The 23,504-nt window shown below is 38.9% G+C and overlaps 3 protein-coding genes across 20 annotated transcripts in view; 1 reads left to right on the forward strand and 2 right to left on the reverse strand.

Annotated features, from left to right (window-relative positions):
• Positions 1-4,877, reverse strand: part of PBLD (phenazine biosynthesis like protein domain containing) — a 44,693-nt gene extending 39,816 nt beyond the window's left edge. For 2 of the 10 annotated variants that reach the window (XM_021073530.1, XM_021073527.1), the window contains exon 1: positions 4,747-4,876. The gene's annotated coding sequence lies outside the window, so the exon portion shown is untranslated. Of the gene's footprint in view, positions 1-3,268; positions 4,098-4,332; positions 4,472-4,746 lie in introns of those variants that run through there. The other 8 variants (XM_021073528.1, XM_021073524.1, XM_021073529.1 and 5 more) reach the window with 6 other exon arrangements.
• On the forward strand, positions 3,260-15,691 carry HNRNPH3 (heterogeneous nuclear ribonucleoprotein H3 (2H9)). 9 transcript variants are annotated; one of them, XM_021071942.1, is made up of 10 exons: positions 3,260-3,413; positions 8,865-8,999; positions 9,550-9,688; positions 10,201-10,385; positions 10,835-10,921; positions 11,366-11,481; positions 12,930-13,065; positions 14,015-14,110; positions 14,191-14,283; positions 14,423-14,714. In XM_021071942.1, the coding sequence occupies exons 2-10, from the start codon at positions 8,888-8,890 to the stop codon at positions 14,497-14,499; spliced, it is 1,041 nt and encodes a 346-aa protein (XP_020927601.1). In that variant the 5' UTR covers positions 3,260-3,413; positions 8,865-8,887; the 3' UTR covers positions 14,500-14,714. The 9 variants fall into 9 exon arrangements, with proteins under 9 accessions (XP_020927601.1, XP_020927606.1, XP_020927607.1 ...); XM_021071947.1 differs by lacking the exon at positions 3,260-3,413 and adding an exon at positions 3,579-3,769 and having other exon boundaries at positions 14,423-14,719; XM_021071946.1 differs by lacking the exon at positions 3,260-3,413 and adding an exon at positions 3,620-3,769 and having other exon boundaries at positions 10,201-10,340; positions 14,423-15,691.
• RUFY2 (RUN and FYVE domain containing 2) overlaps positions 14,567-23,504 on the reverse strand; it is a 50,506-nt gene continuing 41,568 nt past the window's right edge. Inside the window, 2 exon segments of the mRNA XM_021073521.1 lie at positions 14,567-18,308; positions 18,400-18,477. Of these exon segments, the coding sequence (XP_020929180.1) occupies positions 18,165-18,308; positions 18,400-18,477 (222 nt within the window). The 3' untranslated portion in view covers positions 14,567-18,164.

A 23,504-nucleotide genomic window follows, 5' to 3' on the forward strand; every position in this document is an offset into this window, starting at 1 on the left:
ACTTGAAGAGACAAAAAGTATTAAGAATGTAAACTGTGTAATTAAGCCTTGTCTTGAGAAATAATTTTGAATTATGATGGAGATTACTGCTTTGTAAAAACAGTATATATATCTAGAGAGAGAGAGGAGGGAGACATATGATATAAATCAAAGAACAAGCATTTCCCAAAACTTCTCAGTAAAATAAATTTAGTGTTTAAAAGGCCCTCACTATGTTAAGTAGACACACTCCAGAAACTTATCTGTGGGTTACCTTTTTAGCTTATCTGCTTCTCCTATTGACAAAGAAATTATGACCATCCAGTTTTTATGTTATTTCAGAATGCCACTGGGGGTATATGAACAACTGTCTTAACCAAATTTTAGTTAACCTGCCTTCCCTACCACAGAAGCATACAATATCTTTCCATTTCTCTTTCTCTTTCAGGCTCTGCATGGAATTTTCCTTTCTCTTCATCCTGACGGTGTAACACAAGATCATGTGTTCACAGTCTTGTTTTACTCTGGGTGGTGTGGGTGCTTCTATTTCCTTCTCCTTTTTCATCTTTTCTCTTATTATGGCCCCTAACAGGATCCTCTCCAGGGTTCCTCTGATCTCTATACTAATAGGAAAGCACTGAAATGACTGAAAGGAAGACAAAAGAGGGGGGAAAAAAAAAAAGCAGCTGGGAGTCCTTGGTTCTAACCATCTCTATGGAAACAGTTCCAAAGAGACCAATCTGGAAACAATTCTGTAGGGATCACAGGAGCAGTAGTGAGCCAATCTCACCAAGACTTAGAGGACTCAACTAACAAATGGGAATAGTTGATGAACTTTTTTTTTTCTTAGAAAAATAAACAGGAAGCCAAACAAAAATTAGGTTTATCCCTATATATAATGATGTAATATACTTTTTTTTACTCAAAACTTACTTGCTGCAATAACAAAAAAGCAAAAGGAATGCACATGCTTATTTCAAGTCCTTCTCGAGAATTCACATTGGCAAACAGCAGCATGCTCAATACAAAGAAATTGTCACACACACAAAAATAAGAACACCCCAAAGAAAACACTGAGTTTGGTGGCGAAAAGTCATTAGAATGATTTTAGGATTGTAGCCCAAAACCATAAAAAGTATTTGGAAAGAATGCCAAACTCAATCAGGCAGTAAATAGATTGTTTGAATTCAGGCAAGGGGTGAAAGGGATTACAGAATTCCATCTACCAATTCAGGCTTAAAGACTGAAAGGATAAAGTAGTGAAGTAATTTGAATCCAAGGAAGAACTCCTCAGAAGTGGGAGCTTGGAGTCTTACTAATACAGCAATTATTTTAAAAAGAAAAGACAAAAAGAAAAAAAAAAAAAGAAATGGGATGGGTGTCTCACAGTGTCAGTGATACCAAGATACAAAGTTTCAGGCCTGTTCAAAAGTCTCCAGCCAATAAACTATTAACTGCAGGTCTCCTAACTCCAGTGTTAGGAGAAGTTACCTCAATTTCCCCAAAATGATGTCTATCCCTAGATAAGCCCATTGTGCTTTAAGATCCTAGTCCCTGGAGTTAAAACAACACTTGGGTTCAGCAGTTCTCCTGTGGTGCATCCGGTTAAGCATCTGGTGTTGTCACTGCAGCAGCTTGGGTCAATTATGTGGCCTGGGTTCAATTCTTGGCCAGGGGAACTTCTGCATGCTACAAGTGGAGCAGGAAAAAAAAAAAACCCAAAACAAAAACCCATTTGGGTTTAAATCCTCGCTTCTGCTACTAGAAATGTTAAAATTTCTCTAGAAATCAAATATACCAGCTGTAAAATGGAGATAATAATTATTATTGGGGGGGCATAGTCTTTAGGGCATTAGCCTGCTGTGACCCTCTTTTGCCTGGCAAAGCAATAAAGCTATCTTTTTCTCTTTCACCTCCCCCCCAAATATTATTATTTTGGGGGAAGGGGAGGCAGTAGGATGGACTGGGAGTTTAGACATAATAGATGCAAACGATTACATTTAGAATGGATAAGCAATGAGATCCCAATGAATAGCACAGGGAACTATATCCAATCTCTTGGGATAGAACATGATGGAATATAAGAAATGTATGCATATATTTATGACTGGGTCACTTTGCTGTACAGCAGAAATTGACACATTTAAATCAGCTATAATTTTCAAAAAGAAGAGAAAAAATTTTTTTTCAGGGTTATAAAGTGTCAGTGAATTGAGCACCTAACTTGAGCAAGCTCTCAATAATTGTGAGCTACTGTTATTACATCATCCTGTTTTATTTTTCTATTTCCTGTAATGAACACACTGTCCTTTCCCCCCCTTTCTCTGAGGGTTATCTTGAGGGCGTAGGCTCAAGAAAGGCAGTTAGGGCACTATGACCTAGTCCCACACTTGTCTTAAACAGGTTTGAGGATGAATGAAAGCCAAGAAATGCAAGTTTCCACAATAAGATAGTAATTGGACTCCTGTCTCCACCCTTCACACTGCAGACCTCAGGGAAGAAAAAATTATTCAAGCTTCTCCACTGCTAATCCTCTAGGTCTCCTTCACCCCACCTCGACGCCCTTTTCAGGGTCTACAGCCCAAAGTCTTTGCACTCTGAAGTTCTACAAGCTAGTTTTGTCAACATTCCCAACCTAGGGGTACTTGTGTACACTTAAACTCATTTCCTCCTCTCCTTTGCATTTGATGTGCGTTCCTATACGTCCGCACTTTAACTTGCGCTGATCTCAGTACTAGGACCGACCTCTAATCTTCTTACAGAAATTCAGCTCGCCTTTTTTTTTTTTTTTCCCCTTCAAGAGGAGTCCCTAGGAACCTTGGCGGTATGACAGCACAACCAAAAATTATTTACTAGGTGTCATTTGTACAAGCAATTTTCAAGGATGCAAAGTACTATTTAGAAAACAACTGGAAGTCTCCCGCCGCGAGCGGCTGATGCTCACTGAGATTACAAAGTGGGAGAGATAAAGGCGAGAGGTAACGCCAAGGCGAAAGGAGGAAGCGATTTGCAAGGCAACCCACCTCCCCACTCCACCCCCAAATAAGCCCCACTGTGGGGCGGGTTGGGCGGCTGGGCTGGCAGCGCCAAGGCCGGGGGAAGGAGCTCCAGCCTGAGAACCCAAATAGGGGCCTGGTGGACATTACTGTATCTTCCCAGCCGGAAAACACTACTATTTTTACTGCATAACGCAAACATGGTGGACAAGAAAAGCCCTCCCCGCATTTGGCTGCCGAACCACGTGGCTCCCTTTCCACGCAGGTGACGCGGGGTGAGGGCGGAGCCTTACAGAATTTGCTCTCGCTGGGAAAAAGCGGACTTCTCCAAAACTCGACTCCAGGATTCTTGCAACACAAACAGGAAGGAATACTTTCGCCACTTCACATCTCCCCGCGAAAGCAGAAAGGTGGCTTTGAGAATTTGAAGGTTTTAGGGTAAGCAAGAAAAGCGGAGTTACTGACCCTCCACCTTCCCCCGACCCCAACAACCAGGCCTTCCACCAACGCGCAAGCGCACTTCTTGCCTTCCGCGCCAAGGCGGGACCGACTCTCTTGCCTCGCGAGAGCGGGGCCGGTGGGTCTTCCTCGCTCTCGCTCCACCCCCTCCTTCTCTCTCGCGCTCTCCCATCCCCCCAAGCCAGTCGCTCTGCTGCGCAGCTCCCTCAGCGGTTGCCACCGCCGGAGACGGTTGGAAGAACCGTTGTGGGAGCGCTACACGAGGCAGGCGACTTCTCCTTCTCCACGACCGGGCCCCGCAAGCAGCGGAGTCGGCGCTACTGTCGCTCGACAGGGTATCTGAAGTAAAAGGGGGTAGGTTGGGATGGTGGTTTCGAGAGTGGAGTCGGGAGAAGGACGAAAGAGAAACTGGGAGGGGGTGGGGCGGGGCGAAGTGTGGAGGTCGCCGCTCGGAGGTGGCCAGGCTGCGCCCCCCCGGGCGATCTCTCACTTCGGGGGCGGCCTGCCGGGCGGGGGGGGGACTTACTCAGGGGGGATTTAGTGGACGAAGCCGAGGCCCGAAGTGGGGCTCATCACGCATTTCCCGTCTTTTCCCTGCTGGTTTGGCTTCCGCCATTTTGGGTACGGTGGCGCGGCCACCTGGGCTTCCCGCCCTTCTCCTCTCTTTCTGCTTCTTGCCCCTTAGCTTCCGAAAACTGATTTAGGAGTCCGGGGAGGGGGGCGGTGGTTAGAGCGCCTCGGAAGGGATGTGGGTGGGGAAGGAAGCGAGCTGGGAAAGGCTGGGCACTTGGGTGGGGGGAGGCTCAGGGCCTTCGGGCGCGCTCCGGTTGGAAATGGCGCCGGATGGGCCTGGCCTCCCACCGCGGCCTCCCTTCCTCCGCAGTCTCAGCTGGGCTACCTGGGCTGGCGGGACTGCGAGTGACTTCTGACGCAGATTCCCAAGATGAGAGAGGCTGGAGCTGGGGGAGGAAAGCCAATGGCGACGAAGGCGCTCAACTCCCAAACCCGGGACAAAGGAGGCAGACGGCCTCCTTTGTAATTCCGCCGCCGGGTGGCGAAGGTTTTTAAGCCAAGCTTTGCTGCCGAACGGGAAGGGGGGGAAGGGGCGTACTCTCCCTAGCTCTCTGGTCTCTAGGGCAGCTAGATAAAACGAAAAGCCTCCGGGGAGGAATAAAGGACGCTTAGCCGGCCCTTATATTCCAGGTTTGGAGCTTCGAAAAGAGTACGTACTCATTTTCCAAAGGGTTTTTTCCACTTAAACCGTATTGGGAGACTTTATGGGTAATTGTAAGCAGAAAAGCGGGTGACTTACCGAATAGGAATGTGCAGTGGGGCTTATTTCAAGCAGGTGAACCAAGATACGACTTTCTGAACCTTTGGGCGGGGGCGGGATGGTTTAGCAATGGTTTTGTGTAGTTTGGCGAATACTGTGTTAGAATTTAAGTAGGTGGTTTACTTTTGGGAAACAGTTGTTAAAAAACAACCAGTGATGGAAAAAATGTGTGTATAGGAATTGCGTTATCGGCTTTCACCAATCTCCAAGATTTTTATTTTGTGCAAAGATTGTTTTGGCATTAAGGCTGTGGAAATAAAATACTTCAAAATACAGTTAGGGTTTATTTTCTTTCGGTAGCTAAGCGAATTTTCTATTTGGCTTAGGACTATAGTAACATTTTGGCGAAGAAAATAACCCTACTCAACAGAAAAACAAACTGCAAGCCCAGTCATGTGGTGCTGTGATTTTTTTTTTTTTTTTTTCGGTCCTTAGAACATTGGAGAACTGGGTCTGTAATTTTCACTGAAAACTGTGCAAAGTAAAGGACAGGCAAGGCATGAGACTTCCAATAATGCATATGAATCTTTACAAGTGTGTTTATTTTTTCATCTTTAAAAATGAAAAAGATCTTCATGATGTTGAAGATGTTCTGTGTTTCTATGCACTTGTAAAGACATATAGCCCAGTTTCTTATAAAGTCTTGTGTGGTGTAACAGCTTCCCTGATTGGATTACCCTAGAAACCTTTTTTCCTGCCCTTCATCTGCATCATGATTTGGAAATGCATCTAAATTGCTTTTTATATTTTAAACAACTGTGTAGTTTTGGTATTCTTACTTTGTTAAACAAGTGATTGAACTGCAGTGGGTGGTAACTTTGTTCTAGAAAAGAAATCCGTTTAGACACCTCACCTCCAAGTAGTAGTGTGTGAGTCTATTTTTATTTAAAATTGAGCAAGCACAATGAAAAGGGAATGATTTCCATTTTATTTAAGCATTTCATCACCACTTCTGACCAAAATTTTGAAGTTACCTCTCATTTTTTAATTTTCTGGCCAAACCTGTGCCACAGCTGTGACACCACAGGATCCTTCTTAACCTGCTGACCAAGGAACTTTTTTAGAAGCATGGTTTAGGGTTGTTTATTAATGTATCAAACCCTTTATGTTATAAAGGAATTTTATCTCATTTGGCTTCTAAGATGTTTTTTCTTAACAGCTTTGAGATACAGTTCACAGATCGTTAACTTCATCCATTTAAAATCATACAGTAGTGGTCTTCTGTGACTGGTTTCTTTCACTTAGCCTAATGTTTAGGAAATTACATTAAAAATTTCATACAGAACTGACAAACTGTGTATTTCAGCTGCTGGTGTTTTGATTGATGCTAACACTAGAAATTTTTAAAGCAGAATTGCTGTGACACTTGTAAAGAAAGGTTGAGAAGGATTATCCTGAATAATTGGTAAACACTTTTTTTAGGTAGTTTCTGAGACAACTTTATTAAGGTATCAGAACAGATTGGTGTTTTTTTTTTTTTTTTTTTTTTATGCCTTCAGGTTTTGTCTTGGTTTGGTTTTGTAAATAGAATTCCAGGTTCTAATTTTGAGTTTTGAAGAGTTAGTAGAGTGTGGGTTACTTTGTTGTGTACTCATTCACATGGGATGGAGAGTCATTCTGAAGTAGTTTGTCTTCCAAATCTGCTTAACCTTTCCCCAAATTAAAATTGTGTTAACAGTTTGGTGTGTTCTTTATAGACTGTATTGTTTTTATGCACTTTGGAATAGGCTGATCCAAAAATCAAAGCTAGTATAGTTTGCTTGCTAGTATTTCTTGGAAAGTGCTAAGATTTATAACTATAAGTCAGTTTCCATCTTTTTTGAATTCCTGAAGTGGTACCTTTACATTGAAAAATAAATAAATAAATGTTCTAAGTAACATAAAGCCCCCACATCCTAAGGTCTTTTCACAGCAGATTATTTCTTAGGTTGGTGGGGTTTTGTTTTAAAGGAAATTATAAAGATCGTTAAAATGTCTTTTTCCAAAGCCTACTTTCAATGCTATTCTAGAACTTTTTTTTGCTCTACTAATAAAGTATCTTAGTAAACATTTCCAAAGTCTTTTTCCTTCTTTCTGCTTTAGACAATTCCTAAGAACACTTGAAAACTTAAGATTTTTGTTGACTTTGAAAAAGACTTGTTGTAATAGACCTTATTTCCTTTCATGATTCAGAGCATTTTCCTATCCTTTAAGGTTCAGTTATTTTGTTTGTGGTTTATTTGATTAGTTTTACAGGACCTCTTAAAATCCAGTAAAAGTAGCCACCATCGAATGATTACCATGTTGCAAACCAAATAAATACAAACTGTAAACAATTCTTAACAGTCCTGATGTGGTATAAGTACCGCTGTTACATTTTATAGTTGAGTGCAGAGGTTAAAGTACTTTGGTTTTAAACTAGGTAGCCAGTAAGTAGCAGACTAGGGATTCAAACCCTTCTCTTAAAAGGTTCGTGCCAGTTATTTGTGTACCTAAGAATTAGTTGTAGTAGTGTCAGATAAAAATCTGTTCCTATTTTGAACATCTGTGTTTAGAGTAGGGTTTAGGATTGCTTTTAAAAACAGCAAAATAAGTAGAAAAGGTGATTCATATGCCACGGTATTTCCTTGATAACCACATTCAGTGAATGTTTAGCTTTTTTTAAATGCATTGATTCTAGGGAAAATATTTTACTCTTTGCAGATGCTAGCCCTAGCAGTTGCTCATAATTAGATCCTGTGAAATTAAGTATTAGTGAATACTGTTTATATGAAATAATCCTCAAGCTTAAAAGAATCAAGTGAACAAATTGTTTTGTTTACAGGGGAGGAGGTGGTGAGGGAAAGGTTTGAAATATTCAGGTGAGTAGGATTCCTACAGCTGCATAGTGAAATTTATAAGGTCTGGTAAGTTTCTGCAGCTGAAGGACTTCTGCATTAACCTCTTTAAAATGTTCTGGAATCTTTAAAGAAAGGGTGATTGTCTCTTGGGAAGGAAATCTGGTGGATGGGTTCTTTTTGGAGGGGGAGGAGGGCTTCTCATACCATTTTTAATACTTTTTGAATGTGAATGCATTGCTTTTAAGGAAAAAAAAAGTGTTTCAAAGTAATAGGTAAACTGGTTTTTAATACACTATCTTGAGTAATTTCCAAACAGATGACTTCAAAAAACACTAGTGCTGTTGGAAGGCATTCACTTTTGACTACCCTTTTATCTTGGTTTTAAAACTCAGCCTAATTAACTCAGTAATTTTAAAACTTGCTTTTAGGGAGTGTTTAAATCAGGTTTAGTTAAACATAGAGGAATTTTTTTTTCTCCCTTCAAAAGCAGTTTGAGGAGTTCCCATCATGGCGCAGCAGAAACAATCAGACTAGGAACCATGAGGTTGCGGGTTCCATCCCTGGCCTAGTTCAGTGGATTAAGGATCCAGTGTTGCTGTGAGCTGTGGTGTAGGTCGCAGACGCGGCTAGGATGTGGTGGCTGTGGTGTAGGCCAGCAGCTATAGCTCCGATTAGACCTTTAGCCTGGGAACCTCCATATGCCATGAGTGCGGCCCTAAAAAGCAAAAAAAAAAAAAAAAAACCCAAAACAGTTTGATGTGTTCAGAATTATAGTGCATCTGTTAGGTCTAGACTTTGTAATCATTTTTCCAACATCAAGAGCATGCTCATTGTACATTTGACTTAGGCTCTTACTGTGAATGGAGGTGGTACTGTATGCAGCTTTTGAGTAAGTTTTAAAGAATTTGCATAACCATTTCAAGTGATTAGTAAAATCTGAAAAAATGTGAAGGAAGATTATGAGAGATGAGGAAGAGACAGAATTGACATTAAGATGAAGAGGTCAAGAAATAGGGGTAGTTTGTAAGTTTTCTTAAAATTAGGCATTGTATAATATTCGGTGCTTAGAAACTCAGTACTTTTGCAGGGAGGGAATAGGTTTCATTGCCTTTTCCCAGTCGTCTTTTGCCTAACCGAATATGGGTATTGTGATGTCACCAGAGTCACTGAACTGAATCTTACATTTCCTGTTATGCACCACAGAGAGGTGTTTCTTCAGTACCTCTGGCAAGAGTATATTTTGATTGACTGCTTTATGTGCTTGTTTATTTTTTATAGCATTTAAATCAAACGGTATTGAGATGGATTGGGTTATGAAACATAATGGTCCAAATGACGCTAGTGATGGGACAGTACGACTTCGTGGACTGCCATTTGGTTGCAGCAAAGAGGAAATAGTTCAGTTCTTTCAAGGTACCTCTAGTATTAGTCAAAGTTTAGTAGCGTTTTAATTTTATATTTCTGTTAACTCAGTTTTTAATTTGTAAAACCCATTTGTTTGGGGGACATTTTGATTTGAGTATATCTTGGATAATGTATTAAGTAATGAAATGTGCTCCAGTTAATATTCAATACAGAATGTGTAGAAAATATGTAAATTAATAAACTTAATTCAGTAAATTGAATAATTATGTGTGATTAATTGAATCATGAATTAGCATATGGAGCATAGTTAAATTTGATTTCTTTTTTTTTTTTTTTTTTTTTTTCCGTGTAATATAATATTAGGTGGGCTTTTAGAGTGTGTGTGTAATTTTAAAAGACATTGGTTGAAAAAAAGATTTATGTAATCCAATAATATTTGAAAAAAATCTTCCTTTTATATTATGGGGTGATGGGAAAACTAAGCTTTTTTGTTTTGTTTTGTTTTGTTTAGACTTGTTTTAAATATTTGATTCAGATGGGAATGTTTCAGCCTTTAACACTGTTCCCCTTGATGGGGTTATTTGTCCTTGGGTTAAAGGGTTGGAAATCGTGCCAAATGGGATAACATTGACGATGGACTACCAGGGGAGAAGCACAGGGGAGGCCTTCGTGCAGTTTGCTTCAAAGGAGATAGCAGAAAATGCTCTGGGGAAACACAAGGAAAGAATAGGGCACAGGTGGGGATGGAGAGTTTGGGATGGTGTTAAATTTTTATTTTTGGGGGTTGTGGGTCACTATTGCTTAAATGGGGGGGTAACAATAACATTTTTCTGGGGTAGTTTAAAAGAATTGATAATTATCTAAATTTAACTTGGAAACTACAGATTTGGGTGGGGAATTAATGCTAATAGTTTGTTTATATTAAAATTAGATTGTTTCCATTTTTCTGTAGGATGTTGTTAAATGTTTTTGTATAATCAACTATTTTCTCTAAATACCTATCATGTACTAAAGGAAACAAGCTTAAAATTATATTTTGTGAATTGTTTTCAAATGACTATTTGTCTATGTAAAACTTAAATATTAATTATTTAAGTTTGTAGGTGTAAAAAATGTTAACTTATGGTGTATTTAGGCAGTTTAAATTGGGATATATCTAGATGTAGAAAAACTTACTGCATTTTGCCCAATATTTTATTTACTCTAATACGTTTATGCTGAAACCTGTACCTTAAACCATTTCAAATAGGTATATTGAGATCTTCCGAAGTAGCAGGAGTGAAATCAAAGGATTTTATGACCCACCAAGAAGATTGCTGGGCCAGCGACCGGGACCATATGATAGACCAATAGGAGGAAGAGGGGGTTATTATGGAGCTGGGCGTGGAAGTATGTATGACAGAATGCGACGAGGAGGTGATGGATATGATGGTGGTATGTGTATCTAATGAACAAAGGTTCTGTTGTCATTTTCTTAATGTTCCTGACACTTTGTCAAGAAATATAGAAATGGCAGTAATTTCAGTACCTACTAGGTTTTAAAACCTGTTCATGAAAATATGGTTTCCCATGGCCAGCTATGGGACTTGTTTGATGCACATATTTGCACCTAGCTTACTTACACAGAAATTTTTTTTAAATTGTACACATTTTTTTGTTTGGTATCAGGATGAAAATTAATTTTGATATCCAAATGTATCCTTTTCATATTTTTAATTTCCACCAAGTGTTAACAGCTTTTTTTCATATGTACTAAGTTGGGGGTTGAAAACTTGTTATAAAAGTTAACCAAACTGTTGGCCACAGAATATACTTTTTGTAAACTAAATTCTAAAATTTGTCTCTTGGAAATGTATTCATGTATTTCTCCTTAAATCACCCAGGTTATGGAGGTTTTGATGACTATGGTGGCTATAATAATTATGGCTATGGAAATGATGGCTTTGATGACAGAATGAGAGATGGAAGAGGTAAAATGAATATTAAAGACAGTCATTTTTAGGTGCATTTTAGTATTTACACGCACTTAGTGGTAATATAGGTGATTTGTATACACTTTTGCTTTTTAGGGCTGCACACGAGGCATATGGAAGTTCCCAGGCTAGGGGTTGAATTGGAGCTACAGCTGCCTGTCTACGCCACAGCAACACGGGATCCGAGCCAAGTCTGACCTACACCACACACAGCTCACCGCAATGCCAGATCCTTAACCCACTGAGCAAACCCAGGGATCGAAGCAGCATCTTCATGGATCCTAGTCAGGTTCGTTAACCGCTGAGCCACGAGGGAACTCTTCCATTCATATTTAGAATGACTGTAGGTATTAAGATTTCTTGGGGTTGTCGAAGGAAAGGGTGTAAATAGGAAAAGGTGTGTATGGGGAAGAAATAATCTTTGGGAATTTTATTCTCTAGGTATGGGAGGACATGGCTATGGTGGAGCTGGTGATGCAAGTTCAGGTTTTCATGGTGGTCATTTCGTACATATGAGAGGATTACCTTTTCGTGCAACTGAAAATGACATTGCTAATGTGAGTAACTAGTAATTTATTAGAAGTTTTATACATAATATCTAAATTTTAAGGTCCTCTTAATCTGCTCATTTTTTTTAGTCTTAATGTCAAAAACTCCTGTATTAGGAAAATATGTCATCCAGATTTTTCTGTCCATTGTTTACCCACCTACATAGAATTCTAGCAAGTAAAAGCTACATTTTATTTATTTTTTGTCTTTTTTGTCATTTCTAGGGCCGCTTCTGCAGCATATGGAGGTTCCCAGGCTAGGGGTCTAATCGGAGCTGTGGCCGCCAGCCTACACCAGAGCCACAGCAACGCGGGATCCGAGCCGCTTCTGCAACCTACACCACAGCTCACAGCAACGCCGGATCGTTAACCTACTGAGCAAGGGCAGGGACCGAACCCGCAACCTCATGGTTCCTAGTCAGATTTGTTAACCACTGAGCCATGGTGGGAACTCCAAAAAGCTACATTTTAAAGTCCAGTTAATAATTTTGTGGAAAACTGAGGAGGAGAAAGTGGTGATAACTGGAAGATTTATTTGCCTGTGTCAAGTTTTGAAAGTGTTGTAAATATGTCACAAGTCAGTTTTAGTGGTTTGGCTTGGCTTTCTAGGCTATGTGGTGTTTAGAAACTGAGGAACTGAAAGTAATGGGGTAGATGCTATTTTTATTGATTAGAAACTAGTTGGTTTCACATTGGTTAGAGCAAATTTCAGCCCATGGACCAAAACCATCATACTCACTCATTACTTACTGAGTAGTTGTGATTGTGACCCAGTGGCCTGAAAAGCTGAGGGTATTCATCTAGATGTTAAATAAAGTTTTATTTATTTATCTTTTATTTATTTTGCTTTTTAGGGCCACGCCCACAGCATATGGAGGTTCCCGGGCCAGGGGTCGAATTGGAGCTATGGCCGCCAGCCTAAACCACAGGCACGGCAATGCCAGATCCTCAACCCACTGAGCGAAGCCAGGGATTGAACCCGCAACCTCATGATTCCTAGTTGGATTGGCCTCTACTGCGCTACGACGGGAACTCCTAAAGAAAATTTTTGCACTAGATCTTACTGAGGACTAGCTGGACTTAAGTTCCAGGTACTTTTTAGGATAGTTTAAATCTGGTTAACTTTGATTAGAACTAAATTATACATTTTGGGAGCTAACCAAATACAGTTTATCAAATCCATTGTTCTGGGTCATAATACTCTCAGTTCCTCTTCATATATGGGTCTCAGGTGCTATTTGTATTACATCTTTCTTGGAAGTGGGAGGGGGGAGTTTATTCTCCCTCTCAGTAGTAAGTAAAATGAGACTTTTTCATCTGTTTAGGGTAAACTTTTCTAGCTTAGAAATATTTTCATCTTTTAGCACCTGGCTTATTTGCATTCGTTTTAATGGGAAAAAAATCAAGGTGTGTGGTAATTAGCTTTCAATAATCTAAAAAGTAAATGTTTTATTTAGTTCTTCTCACCGCTAAATCCAATACGAGTGCATATTGATATTGGAGCAGATGGCAGAGCAACAGGAGAAGCAGATGTAGAGTTTGTGACACATGAAGATGCAGTAGCTGCCATGTCTAAGGATAAGAATAACATGCGTAAGTGATCTAACTTCCTCATTTGTAATTCCTCAAACGTAAGAGGTTCTAGGATCCATAGGTAATGCTTGGCAGTCTGGGATCTAAAACCATGACGCCTCTTAATAATTTCAGACTTTTTAATGCCCCTTTAGGGAGCTTTCCTATTGAAGAGTTAACTCAGACTCCTAGCATTTGACATATAATTAATTAGAGCTTAAGTTATTTAAAGAGGAAAAATAAGTACTTTTTTTTTTTTTTTTTTGCACTTGCCTGTTTCCAAGCTGCTTGCAAATTGAGACTAATTCTTTTTTCTTGTCTTTTTGCCATTTCTTGGGCCGCTCCTGTGGCATATGGAGGTTCCCAGGCTAGAGGTCGAATCGGAGCTGTAGCTGCCAGCCTACGCCAGAGCCACAGCAACGCAGGATCCGAGCCGCATCTGCAACCTACACCACAGCTCACAGCAGCGCCGGATCGTTAACCCACTGAGCAAGGTCAGGGATTGAACCTGCAATCTCATGGTTCCTAGTCAGATTCATTAACCACTGCACCACGACGGGAACTCCTTGAGACTAATTCTTACCTATATGTTGGTCAACTTGGGGGTGTTATTTTTGCATGTCATCACATCCATTTTTAAGCCATTGAATTTTATTTCCACCACTGGTTTCCAAGTCAATCACTTGGTACTTAATAAAAGTAAGTTTCTAAGTATACCAACAGCTTCTAAAATAATGAGTCAGCCTTTTTAGAGATGAGGAACCCTTTCAAAACACTCATTACTTCTTCAAAGTTGAACTATCTGAATGAAATGTAGATTTTAGCCCTGTCTAGCATTCATTTTGTCACTCCACTAGGAATTTGTAAGCATACTTTTTCAGGTTAATATTAGCTAGTCAGCCTTGTCACATTTTTATTGATAAATTTGATCTATCATTCCTTTCTCCTGTTATTCTTTTTTTCCCTAAAGAACATCGATATATTGAACTCTTTTTGAATTCAACTCCTGGAGGCGGTTCCGGAATGGGAGGTTCTGGAATGGGAGGCTATGGCAGAGATGGAATGGGTACGTAAAGTTCTTTAAGCTGAGTTAGACACTTAGCAGCAGTCAGTTGCAAACTTTTTTCTTTTTTCCTTCTTTTAAAGATAATCAGGGAGGCTATGGATCGGTTGGAAGAATGGGAATGGGGAACAATTATAGTGGAGGATATGGTACTCCTGATGGTTTGGGTGGTTATGGTAAGTGTCTTTGGTTATGCTGGTTCAGTTTGTGTTAAGTCGCCGTATGTGGTGCAATTTAAAGTTCATGTGTTATTTTTAACATCATACACATTTATATCCAGCTTAACAGTTCTTAATGTCTTTTTTTTTTCCTAAGGCCGTGGTGGTGGAGGTAGTGGCGGTTACTATGGGCAAGGTGGCATGAGTGGAGGTGGATGGCGTGGCATGTACTAAAGCATAACAACCAACATAAAAGTCCTGGCAACAGCATCTGGTCTACTAGACTTTCTTACAGATTTAATTTCTTTTGTATTTTAAGAACTTTATAATGACTGAAGGAATGTGTTTTCAAAATATTATTTGGTAAAGCAACAGATTGTGATGGGAAAATCTGTTTTCTGTAGGTTTTATTTGTTGCATACTTTGACTTAAAAAATAAATTTTTATATTCAAACCACTGATGTTGATACTTTTTATATACTAGTTACTCCTAAGGATGTGCTGCTTTCATAAGATTTGGGTTGGTGTATTTTACTATTAGCTGTACAAGAAGTAGTATAGTGTAATCTTAGAGGACAGTGGTTCACCTCTGCATAAACTACAAGTCTTAATAAGCAGACATCTGGAATAGAACTTGGAAAATAATTAGTGTAACTCTTTAATTTCTCTTGGACAATACTGTAAATATAAAACCTAAAGATGAGTTTAGGTGGTTTCAGGAGTATAAATTCAGCTAATTCTATATTATTTTTCAATCATCATTTATCAGGCATAGCTCTGAAATGTTGAACATCTAACAGGTTATCTGGATTTCTGAATATTCATAATTTGTTACCTGCAGGTGAGAGTGTTGGAAGTTTAAATTCTAGCCCTAGATTTTAGAATAAATCTCAGCACTTGACTGAAGTACCAAAAAATGTTTCCAAAAATGATAGTTGTAAGTTATCTCAAAATGTCTTAGACTAGGTTCTCAGTGATAAGAGAATTCAGTACAAGTACAAAGGTATATTTACTGTGCAGTGTAACTCTCACAGATGTATTTTCGGTTTCCAGCCCAGTAGTTAAAGTGTATGGGGTTTTTTGGGGGGTTTTTTTTTGTTTTGTTTTGTTTTTTTGTTTTTTTTTTTTAAATAACTGTATAGATGAATACTTTAAAAAAAATGTAAGACACAAGTCCATGTCTTGAGAGTCTTGCGGTTAGATTCTGCATCTGATATGTTTGGAGTTTAAGAGCCATTGTGTTAAAAATAATATGTAGCAAGGAAAAGGTGCTTTTTACTTTTAATCCCTTTGATCAATATGGCTTTTTTCCAAATTGGCTGATGGATCAAAATGAAACCTGTCAATGTGAACTCAGTTACTGAACTTGTTACTTGTTTTTGCTAGAAATGTTATTAATGTAATAAATATCAATGTGGGAGATAAGAGTATGGCGTCTGTCCTAGAATGCTTCGTGTCGTTACTGATTATAAATCAGATTGGTAGCATTGACTTAATGATTTCTGCTGGTAGAGAGGGCAGCTGTGATGCTGAAACCTATCAGCTGAAGCAATGATTCATCTTACTGCCTGTACTCACTCCCTTAATAACCCGTTTAAATAGTAATACCACTTTTTTTAAAGATGACCTATGTTTTTGCCCAGGATTACCCTGTTAAAATCTTCTAAGCAGTACAAGTATAAAATGTAGTTAAATGAGGTAGCCTTCTTAAAGCCAGATAATTTTCCAAATCTTTTATTTGTAATATAAAATTCACATTTTAAAAGTGGGTAAGAGAATTAGAATCACAATTCCTTGGCACCATGATAACATATAGTAGTAGTCCTAGATAAGGGAATGGTATGTGAAGTTCACTATCAGAAAGTACAAACTGAAAGTTCTGTAACACAAAATCCAGAGTTAGTAAAATGGTTTTTAGATAAAGATTCAAAACAATGGAGTACATACACGATCATAAAAGCATATCCAATCAGTGAGTTTTGAGTGGCAAAGAATTTAAAGGGGGGATGAAAATCATGGTTTACTGAATGAAACCATCCTTGCAATTAAGGAAATCACATTTTACAGTTTGTGTTAAACACAGTAGTAAAAAACAGTATTTGAAATTTTTCTTTTTTGCTTATTCTCCTTTTTAGCAATCATAAAAATGTTAATGCATCCCATCAATTCAGAACAGTTCCAAGAATATAATTCTTTTCTTGAAAACATTCAGCATTAAAGATCACTTAAAAATCTGTCAGTTTCGACTAAAGACCTCAAAAATTGACCAGATTATGGAAAAGATAAATCTTAAAATAACTGGCTTCATACTTTGGCAATTTAGAAAATTAAATTATTAAATAATTTTAAACCTCAAATATGTATTCTGAGGAAAGGATCCTGTAGAATAAGGAACCCTATCTTGGGTAGGTAGGGGGAAGAAGGTGGCCATGATTCATTCACTAATACTCGTAATTTAAGATAACCACTTAATGACATGTTTGAAAGTTCGCAGACTTAAAGTGCATGACTGTAGATATATAACCCCAGTGGTTAATTATACAAGGTTTTGGGGGTTTTTTGGGGTTTTGCTTTTTTAAGGGCCATGCTTGCACCATATGTAAATTCCCAGGCTAGGGGTTCTGTCTGAGCTGCAGCTGCCTGCCTATACATCATAGCCACAGCAACACCAGATCCTTAGCCACTGAGTAAGCAAGGCCAGGGATTGAACCCTCATCCTCATGGATGCTAGTCATGTTCATTACCACTAACCCACAATGGGAGCTCCCAAGGGTAATTGTTTTTACAGATTAAATTCTATAAGCAACAAAATGGGAGTTAGTGTTCATTGACTTTCATGTTTGAAATAGTTCAAGCATGCATTTGATGGCAGGGCTGAGGCTACAATCTTCAATCTTCTAGACCCTGACTTAGTACTCAGTATAGTGAAATTTTTAGTCTACTGCAATAGTAGACTGCTACAATGCAATGCTTCTTAAACATTACTGGAATGGAAATGTAAGTTTTCTTAATTACTCAGGCAAGACTTAATCGCATTTTAGATTCTCCTTTAATGCTTAGAGAAGAATCAGGAGCCTGTAATCCCTGCTATTACATTTTTCCCCCTGGGGGAAGGATTTATTTTGTTTCCACTTTTAAAGGGGGTACAAGTCCTCCCTAAGAAATGCATATGGAATTTTAACTTCCTTTCAAAATAAAATTTAGGAAAAAATAAAAGTTATCAGCAAATAACAGCATTGATTTTAGAGAAAGAAGGCCTTTTTTTTTTTCCTTTTTAGCCATGCCTGTGGCATGTGGAAGTTCCCTGGGCCAGGGACCCTCTAACTGCTGCAGGGACAAACAACAGCCCACTGTGCCACGGCGGGATCTCTGGGAGGTCTTTCTTTCCTAATGTGATGGGGATGGGGGGAGAGGTAAATACAGTTTGGGCTAATGAAAACTGTTGAATTGGAATATTAATACTTATAAAATATGTTTTTAATCTTTCTCTGAGAACTGAAGCTTTAAAGTGCATTAAGAAAATTACAGGCACCATCAAGTATCAGTTTGACAATCTAGAGAATAAAACATTTGCAGCCCTATTGTTAAGAAGGCTTTTACAAAATAAGGCAAACGTGTTAGCTATGCTGTCTGGCCTCACAATGGCATTAAGTTACATGATACTACATCAGGAATTGGGCTAAAGTTACTTTAAAGCATGCTGTGTTAAATTCTTCAATGGGGAAGGAAATGTCAAATTATACAATTTATAATTCCCATGAGCTGAAATACATGGAAGGTAAAATTAGTACCAATACTGCCTGAAAGCTGCTTAAGAGGGGTTGTCTGAATATGTTGTATACATGTTCATACATAACATTCATCTTAAATACTTTTCATAAGAATTTAGTTCTGTAGTCTTACGGCAAGTTAGATGAGCATCTCTGAATCAGTAATGCATGACAGGAGTCACAAACCCTTACTGGCTTTGGTGAAGAAGGCAAAGGCAGTTCGTTGTCAGAGCAAGCATTACAGAAAATTTCCCCACAGTTTCTACAATGGTGCTATTAAATGGAAAAAGCGGAGAAAAAAAACTATGAATAAAATTAGAAGCTATGTTTGCACCAAAACATTTGGACTTGCTATCTCCCTTACCTTTCTCTTAGAAAGTGAGAATTCCTTTTCACAGAGTTTACAATGTGTTGCTTCTTTGTCTTTCAACCAAACCAGTCCCTAGTAGGAGAAAAAATGTATTAATGTTCAAATTGGTAACTAAAAGTTAACATGGGAAAACATTTTTAATAAGAGCATTTTATAGAAATATGTAGAGATGAACTGAAAATGAGTCCTTTGAAAGATGCTAAAATAGTTGTAGATTAAACTTAGAATATGCGTTAAAAAAATCTGGGTAAGGGAGAAGAAATATGGACTGAATATAAATAAGTTGGTTTTGATAGTGAAACTGGGTAATGGTTCATTTTACTCTTTGTACAACTGAATGAACACTTCCATGACAATGTTTTTAACAAAAACCTATCATGGATAATAATTCTCTTTCCTTTAAAGAAAGAAGCTTAAAGAATATCTAGTCCAAGATAAAACTGAGCACTGTAAATCAACTATAATGGAAACAAAAATCGTTAAAAAAAAAACTTAAGGATTTTTTTTTTTTTTTTTTTTGCCATTTCTAGGGCCACTTATGCGGCATATGGCGGTTCCCAGGCTAGGGATCTAATTGGAGCTGTAGCCGCCAGCCTACACCGGAGCTACAGCAACGGGGGATCCGAGCCGCTTCTGCAACCTACACCACAGCTCACAGCAATGTCGGATCCCTAACCCAGTGAGCAAGGGCAGGGATCAAACCCTCAACCTCATGGTTCCTAGCTGGATTTGTTAACCACTGCGCCACAACGGGAACTCCAAGGAAAATTTTTTTAAGTTTCTTTTATGACCATACCTGCGGCACATGGAAGTTCCCAGGCTAGGGGCCCAATCAGAGCTGTGGCTGCCAGCCTACTGTAGCCGTGGCAACACTGGATCCAAGCCACATCTGCGACCCACGCTGCAGCTTGCAGCAGCATTGGATCCTAACCCACTGAGTGAGAACAGGGATTGAACCCACATACTCATGGACACTGTGTTGGCTTCTTAACCTGCTGAGCCACAACAGGAACTCCCAGGATTAATTCTCGCTGTGTGAAAAACTTACGAGTTTGGCATTATATAAACCTTATACACAGTTCACAGAATCAGACAAGAATTTGGAAACCAGATGTTTGAATACACTGACTCACAAATTTAATACTGTGTAAACTTTAGTAGAAAATGTAAGTACTCTTAAACAGGCAGAAGTTAATAACTAAAATGTCTTAATGACTCATTGTTAACCAATCACGCTCTAGGCTAGGACAAGCACTTTTTTCTCTATGAAGATAACTTTTTTTTAGATGATTGCCCATTTTATGAGAAGACCCAGGTGAAAGAAGAGTCCTCTGCTTCTGATTAATCTCAGCACATGTTCCTTTTGGAAACAGCCCAGACTAAGATACACTGCCGCTGTTTCCAAAGAACCAAATATAACAGTGCAATCTGAGAGGTGGAGCAAGTGACACATGTACCTCTAAGGCATATTCTCCAAGCAAAAGAGCCCACAGATACATTCTCAAAAGGCTGTTTTTTTGTTTTTTTTTTTAAATACCCTTCTGACAGCAGAATTCTGAAGAAAGATGAAAAGGGGGCTAAGTATTAACAGATCAAGATCATAAGGTTAATTTCAGATATTTTTATTTCAGTCTTAGTAACTACCACTGGTTATCCAACATAGCAGAAGTAAGACAAATGGTGTTGTGTTACTGCTCTTAAGGCAGACTAACGCTCCTTAGAACAAAGGATTATAAGTGAAGGCTTTAAGAAAAAAATAGAACTAGACAGCTCATATCAGGTAAACCAGCAGAGTCGGATGGTTTGAATTGTGGAATTATTCTTAAAGCAAGATGGGGCCTTAAATGTAATTCAACTTGAACACCATATGAAGGGAAAGTGACTTGCCAAATGTCCCTAAGCCACCTAGTGGAAGCAACTTTGCTTCCTGCCTAGCTATTATTTGGAAGGGATGGAGAGCCTGATATGAAGCAGTTTTCCAAGGAGCATCATTCAAGTTCAAGGTTCAGAAATAAATTTTTGAGGAATTTCCCGGTGACCTAGCAGTTGAGGATGCAGTGTTATCACTGCTGTATGGCTCCGGTTCGATCCCTGGCCCAGGAACTTTTGTACGTTGTGGATGCAGCCGAAAAAAAAAAAAAAAAAAAAAAAAAAAACCCAAAACAAAGATTAAATCTCTCAAGAAATAGCCTTTTGACATCAGAGTTGAGCTTCCTAGTTTATTTCTGGACTTAATTTTAATTTGACTGAACTTTCCCTGCCCCTCTCCCAGGGAGAAAAGCTGTGCACCATAAGGTAAACCTTAATGTGTCAGCTGGAAGGGACCTCAGAGATGAGTACCTACAGCTCTCATTTTACAGATAAGAACACTTGAGATTCAGAGATCTGAAGTTGCTTCCTCAATAAGACAGCTGTTTCCAAGCAGAGGCAAAACTAGAAGGGAACAAGCTATTGCTCTGCAAACTGCCAAGTTCCAGAATGCCAGACACTGCTTAATTCCCCCGAACAAGATATTAGAGGATCCTTCTCTAAATTAATTCAACTGCCCCAGAGAGAAGTCTTGTAGATACTAACGTTTGGAGAGGATGCCCAACAGTCTAGAAGTTAAAAGACTTCTCTATAGCTGAGGCCTACCAATCTGTAACAACCACCTCCATCCATCTAACCAATACACAGGGCTTCTATGATTTTTTGTGCCTTTTATTGAAATTGGGAGTATCCAACATTTGAGGAGTGAAATGGGCATGAGGTATTGCGGCCAAAGAAACAAGAATGGAATTCAGAAATAGAATGGCAGTATCAAAAGAAAACTAAGGAAGCTATAATGAATATTCTCAAGCTATAGTGAATACTCTCAGAAATAAATTCATAGGATGCTACTTTTAAAAGGGAAAATGAGCAAATAAGCCTGCTGAATATTAAAAATATTGTGTCAAATGTCTCATAGAAGGTGGTACCTGAATCCAACCAACCGAGCTTTTAGATTTAATATCCAGTTTATGGGCTTATATAAGGAGATAGAAGAACAAATTTAAGACTACTTACTATGAGCAAGCAGTCAGATAAAATCCACAATGTGAGTAACTGTAGGACAGTTGTCCCAGATCTATCAAGTGGGCAAATAGCGAGGACCAAAAAAAAAAAAAAGGTCACATATAAATCCATTTTCCTACACACAAAAACAGGGAAATCTGGATACTATTTTGTTAAAGCTAGATATAAATGATAAAACTACTTAAGAAAGAAACAATGATTAACAAAAAATAGAGGACTGTTACTATGAGGAGGAGGAAGCAATCAGGGAGCACACGTGTTCTACTATGAGCTAAAACAGCAGGCCAGTATTATCTGTACTGTTGTACCGTATGTGTCCTCTTTTCCATATATGATATATTCAACAGTGAAAAAATATTTACAGAGTTTAGGAGTATGCTCTATGGAGCAGCAGGTTAAGGATCCAGCATGCCACAGCCCTGGCATAGGTCGCAGCTACAGTTTGGATTCAATCCCTGGCCCAGGAACGTCCATGTGCCACAGGTGCAGCCAATAAATAAATAATTTTTTTACAGAGTTTAAAAAATGACAGTTGGGGAAGTTCCCAAGGTGACTCAGCAGTAACGAACCCGACTAGTATCCATGAGGATGTGGATTCAGTCCCTGGCTTTGCTCAGTGGGTTAAAGATCTGGCATTGCTGTGAGCGGCAGTATAGGTCGCAGACATGTCTTGGACCTGGCATTGCTGTCGCTGTGGCAACTGTAGCTCCGATTTGACCCCTAGCCTGGGAGATTCCATATGCTGCAGGTGTGGCCCTAACATGCAAAAAACAAAAAACAAAAAAAACACAGTTGGACAGATAGCCCCACCTCTTTCCTTAAAAAAGTGTGAAGGCAGAATAAAGACAGAGATGTACAAATTCATAAAATCTTTACTTTCATTCATCATTTTCTAGGCTACTCATTGCCCAAAACAAGGGAGTGAACCAAGAAAGAAGCTGGGTTCCCATAACAAAAGCACTAAAATATGCAAAGGGTAAAGGGAATTTTAAGAATGAATGGCAGCAAAGGGAACTGTCAAGACAAGAGTGACCGGACCAGACTGGAGCACTAAAACAGATAACGGCAGGAAAGATGACTCTAAGTGGAAAAGAACTAATAACCAATTACCCAATTCACTTTATCACAGGAAAAACTTTTTTTAAATGATTTTTTTTCCATTATTATAGCTGGTTTACAGTGTTCTGTCAATTTTCTACTGTACAGCAAAGTGACCCAGTCACACGTACATATATATACATTCTTTTTATCACATTATCCTCCATGACGCTCCATCATAAGTGACTAGATATACAGCAGGATCTCTTTGCTTACCTATTCCAAAGGCAATAGTTTGCATCTATGAACCCCAAATTCCCAATGCATCACACTCCCTCCCCCTCCCCCTTGGCAACCACAAGTCTGTTCAAGTCCATGAGTTTCTTTTCTGTGGAAAGGTTCATTTGTGCTGTATATTAGATTCCAGATATAAGTGATATCATATGGTATTCGTCTTTCTCTTTCTGACTTACTTCACTTAGCATGAGAGTCTCTAGTTCCATCCACATAAAAACTTTTGTCTAGAAATATTTTACAGAAGTGTTTGAAGGTCTAAGAAAACTCAGATGCTCAGCAAACTTAAAAGGGCCGCAGGAAGGGTGGGAATATTAACTTCAAAGGAAATAAAAACTAGTTCAAGAAAGAAAATGTAATTGCAACATACTACCTGGCCTAGAAAGGAATAACATTTAAATAATAATAATAGTTTAAAATTTTCACAAAAACAAGTGGGAGGACAGTGAAGAGAAGATAGACCAGCGTGATGGTGAAAAAACTCCTCATCTACCTTGTTAACCAGGCAATAGACAGGTCTTAAGAGTAAACAGTATATACTGAAAAGTACATAAGAAATAGAGCAGTAAATGCCAGAAGAAACAACTAAAAGAACGTAGCTCCCTTCTGGTAGCAGGAGATGGGGTGGATAAAGGACAAAGAGTGAAAAACAAGAGACTGCTTCCTTTTTTTTAAGTCTTCCTAGCACTATCTGACTTTTTAAAAAATTACTT

Source organism: Sus scrofa, chromosome 14 (assembly GCF_000003025.6).
Source record: "Sus scrofa isolate TJ Tabasco breed Duroc chromosome 14, Sscrofa11.1, whole genome shotgun sequence".
NCBI lineage: Eukaryota > Metazoa > Chordata > Mammalia > Artiodactyla > Suidae > Sus > Sus scrofa.

Coding starts and splice junctions, on each gene's coding strand:
- HNRNPH3 (XM_021071942.1), top strand. CDS start 8,888: ATGGATTGGGTTATGAAACATAATGGTCCAAATGACGCTAGTGATGGG. Junction 10,386..10,834: donor AGGTGATGGATATGATGGTG/GTATGTGTATCT, acceptor TAAATCACCCAG/GTTATGGAGGTTTTGATGAC. Junction 14,284..14,422: donor TGATGGTTTGGGTGGTTATG/GTAAGTGTCTTT, acceptor TTTTTTCCTAAG/GCCGTGGTGGTGGAGGTAGT.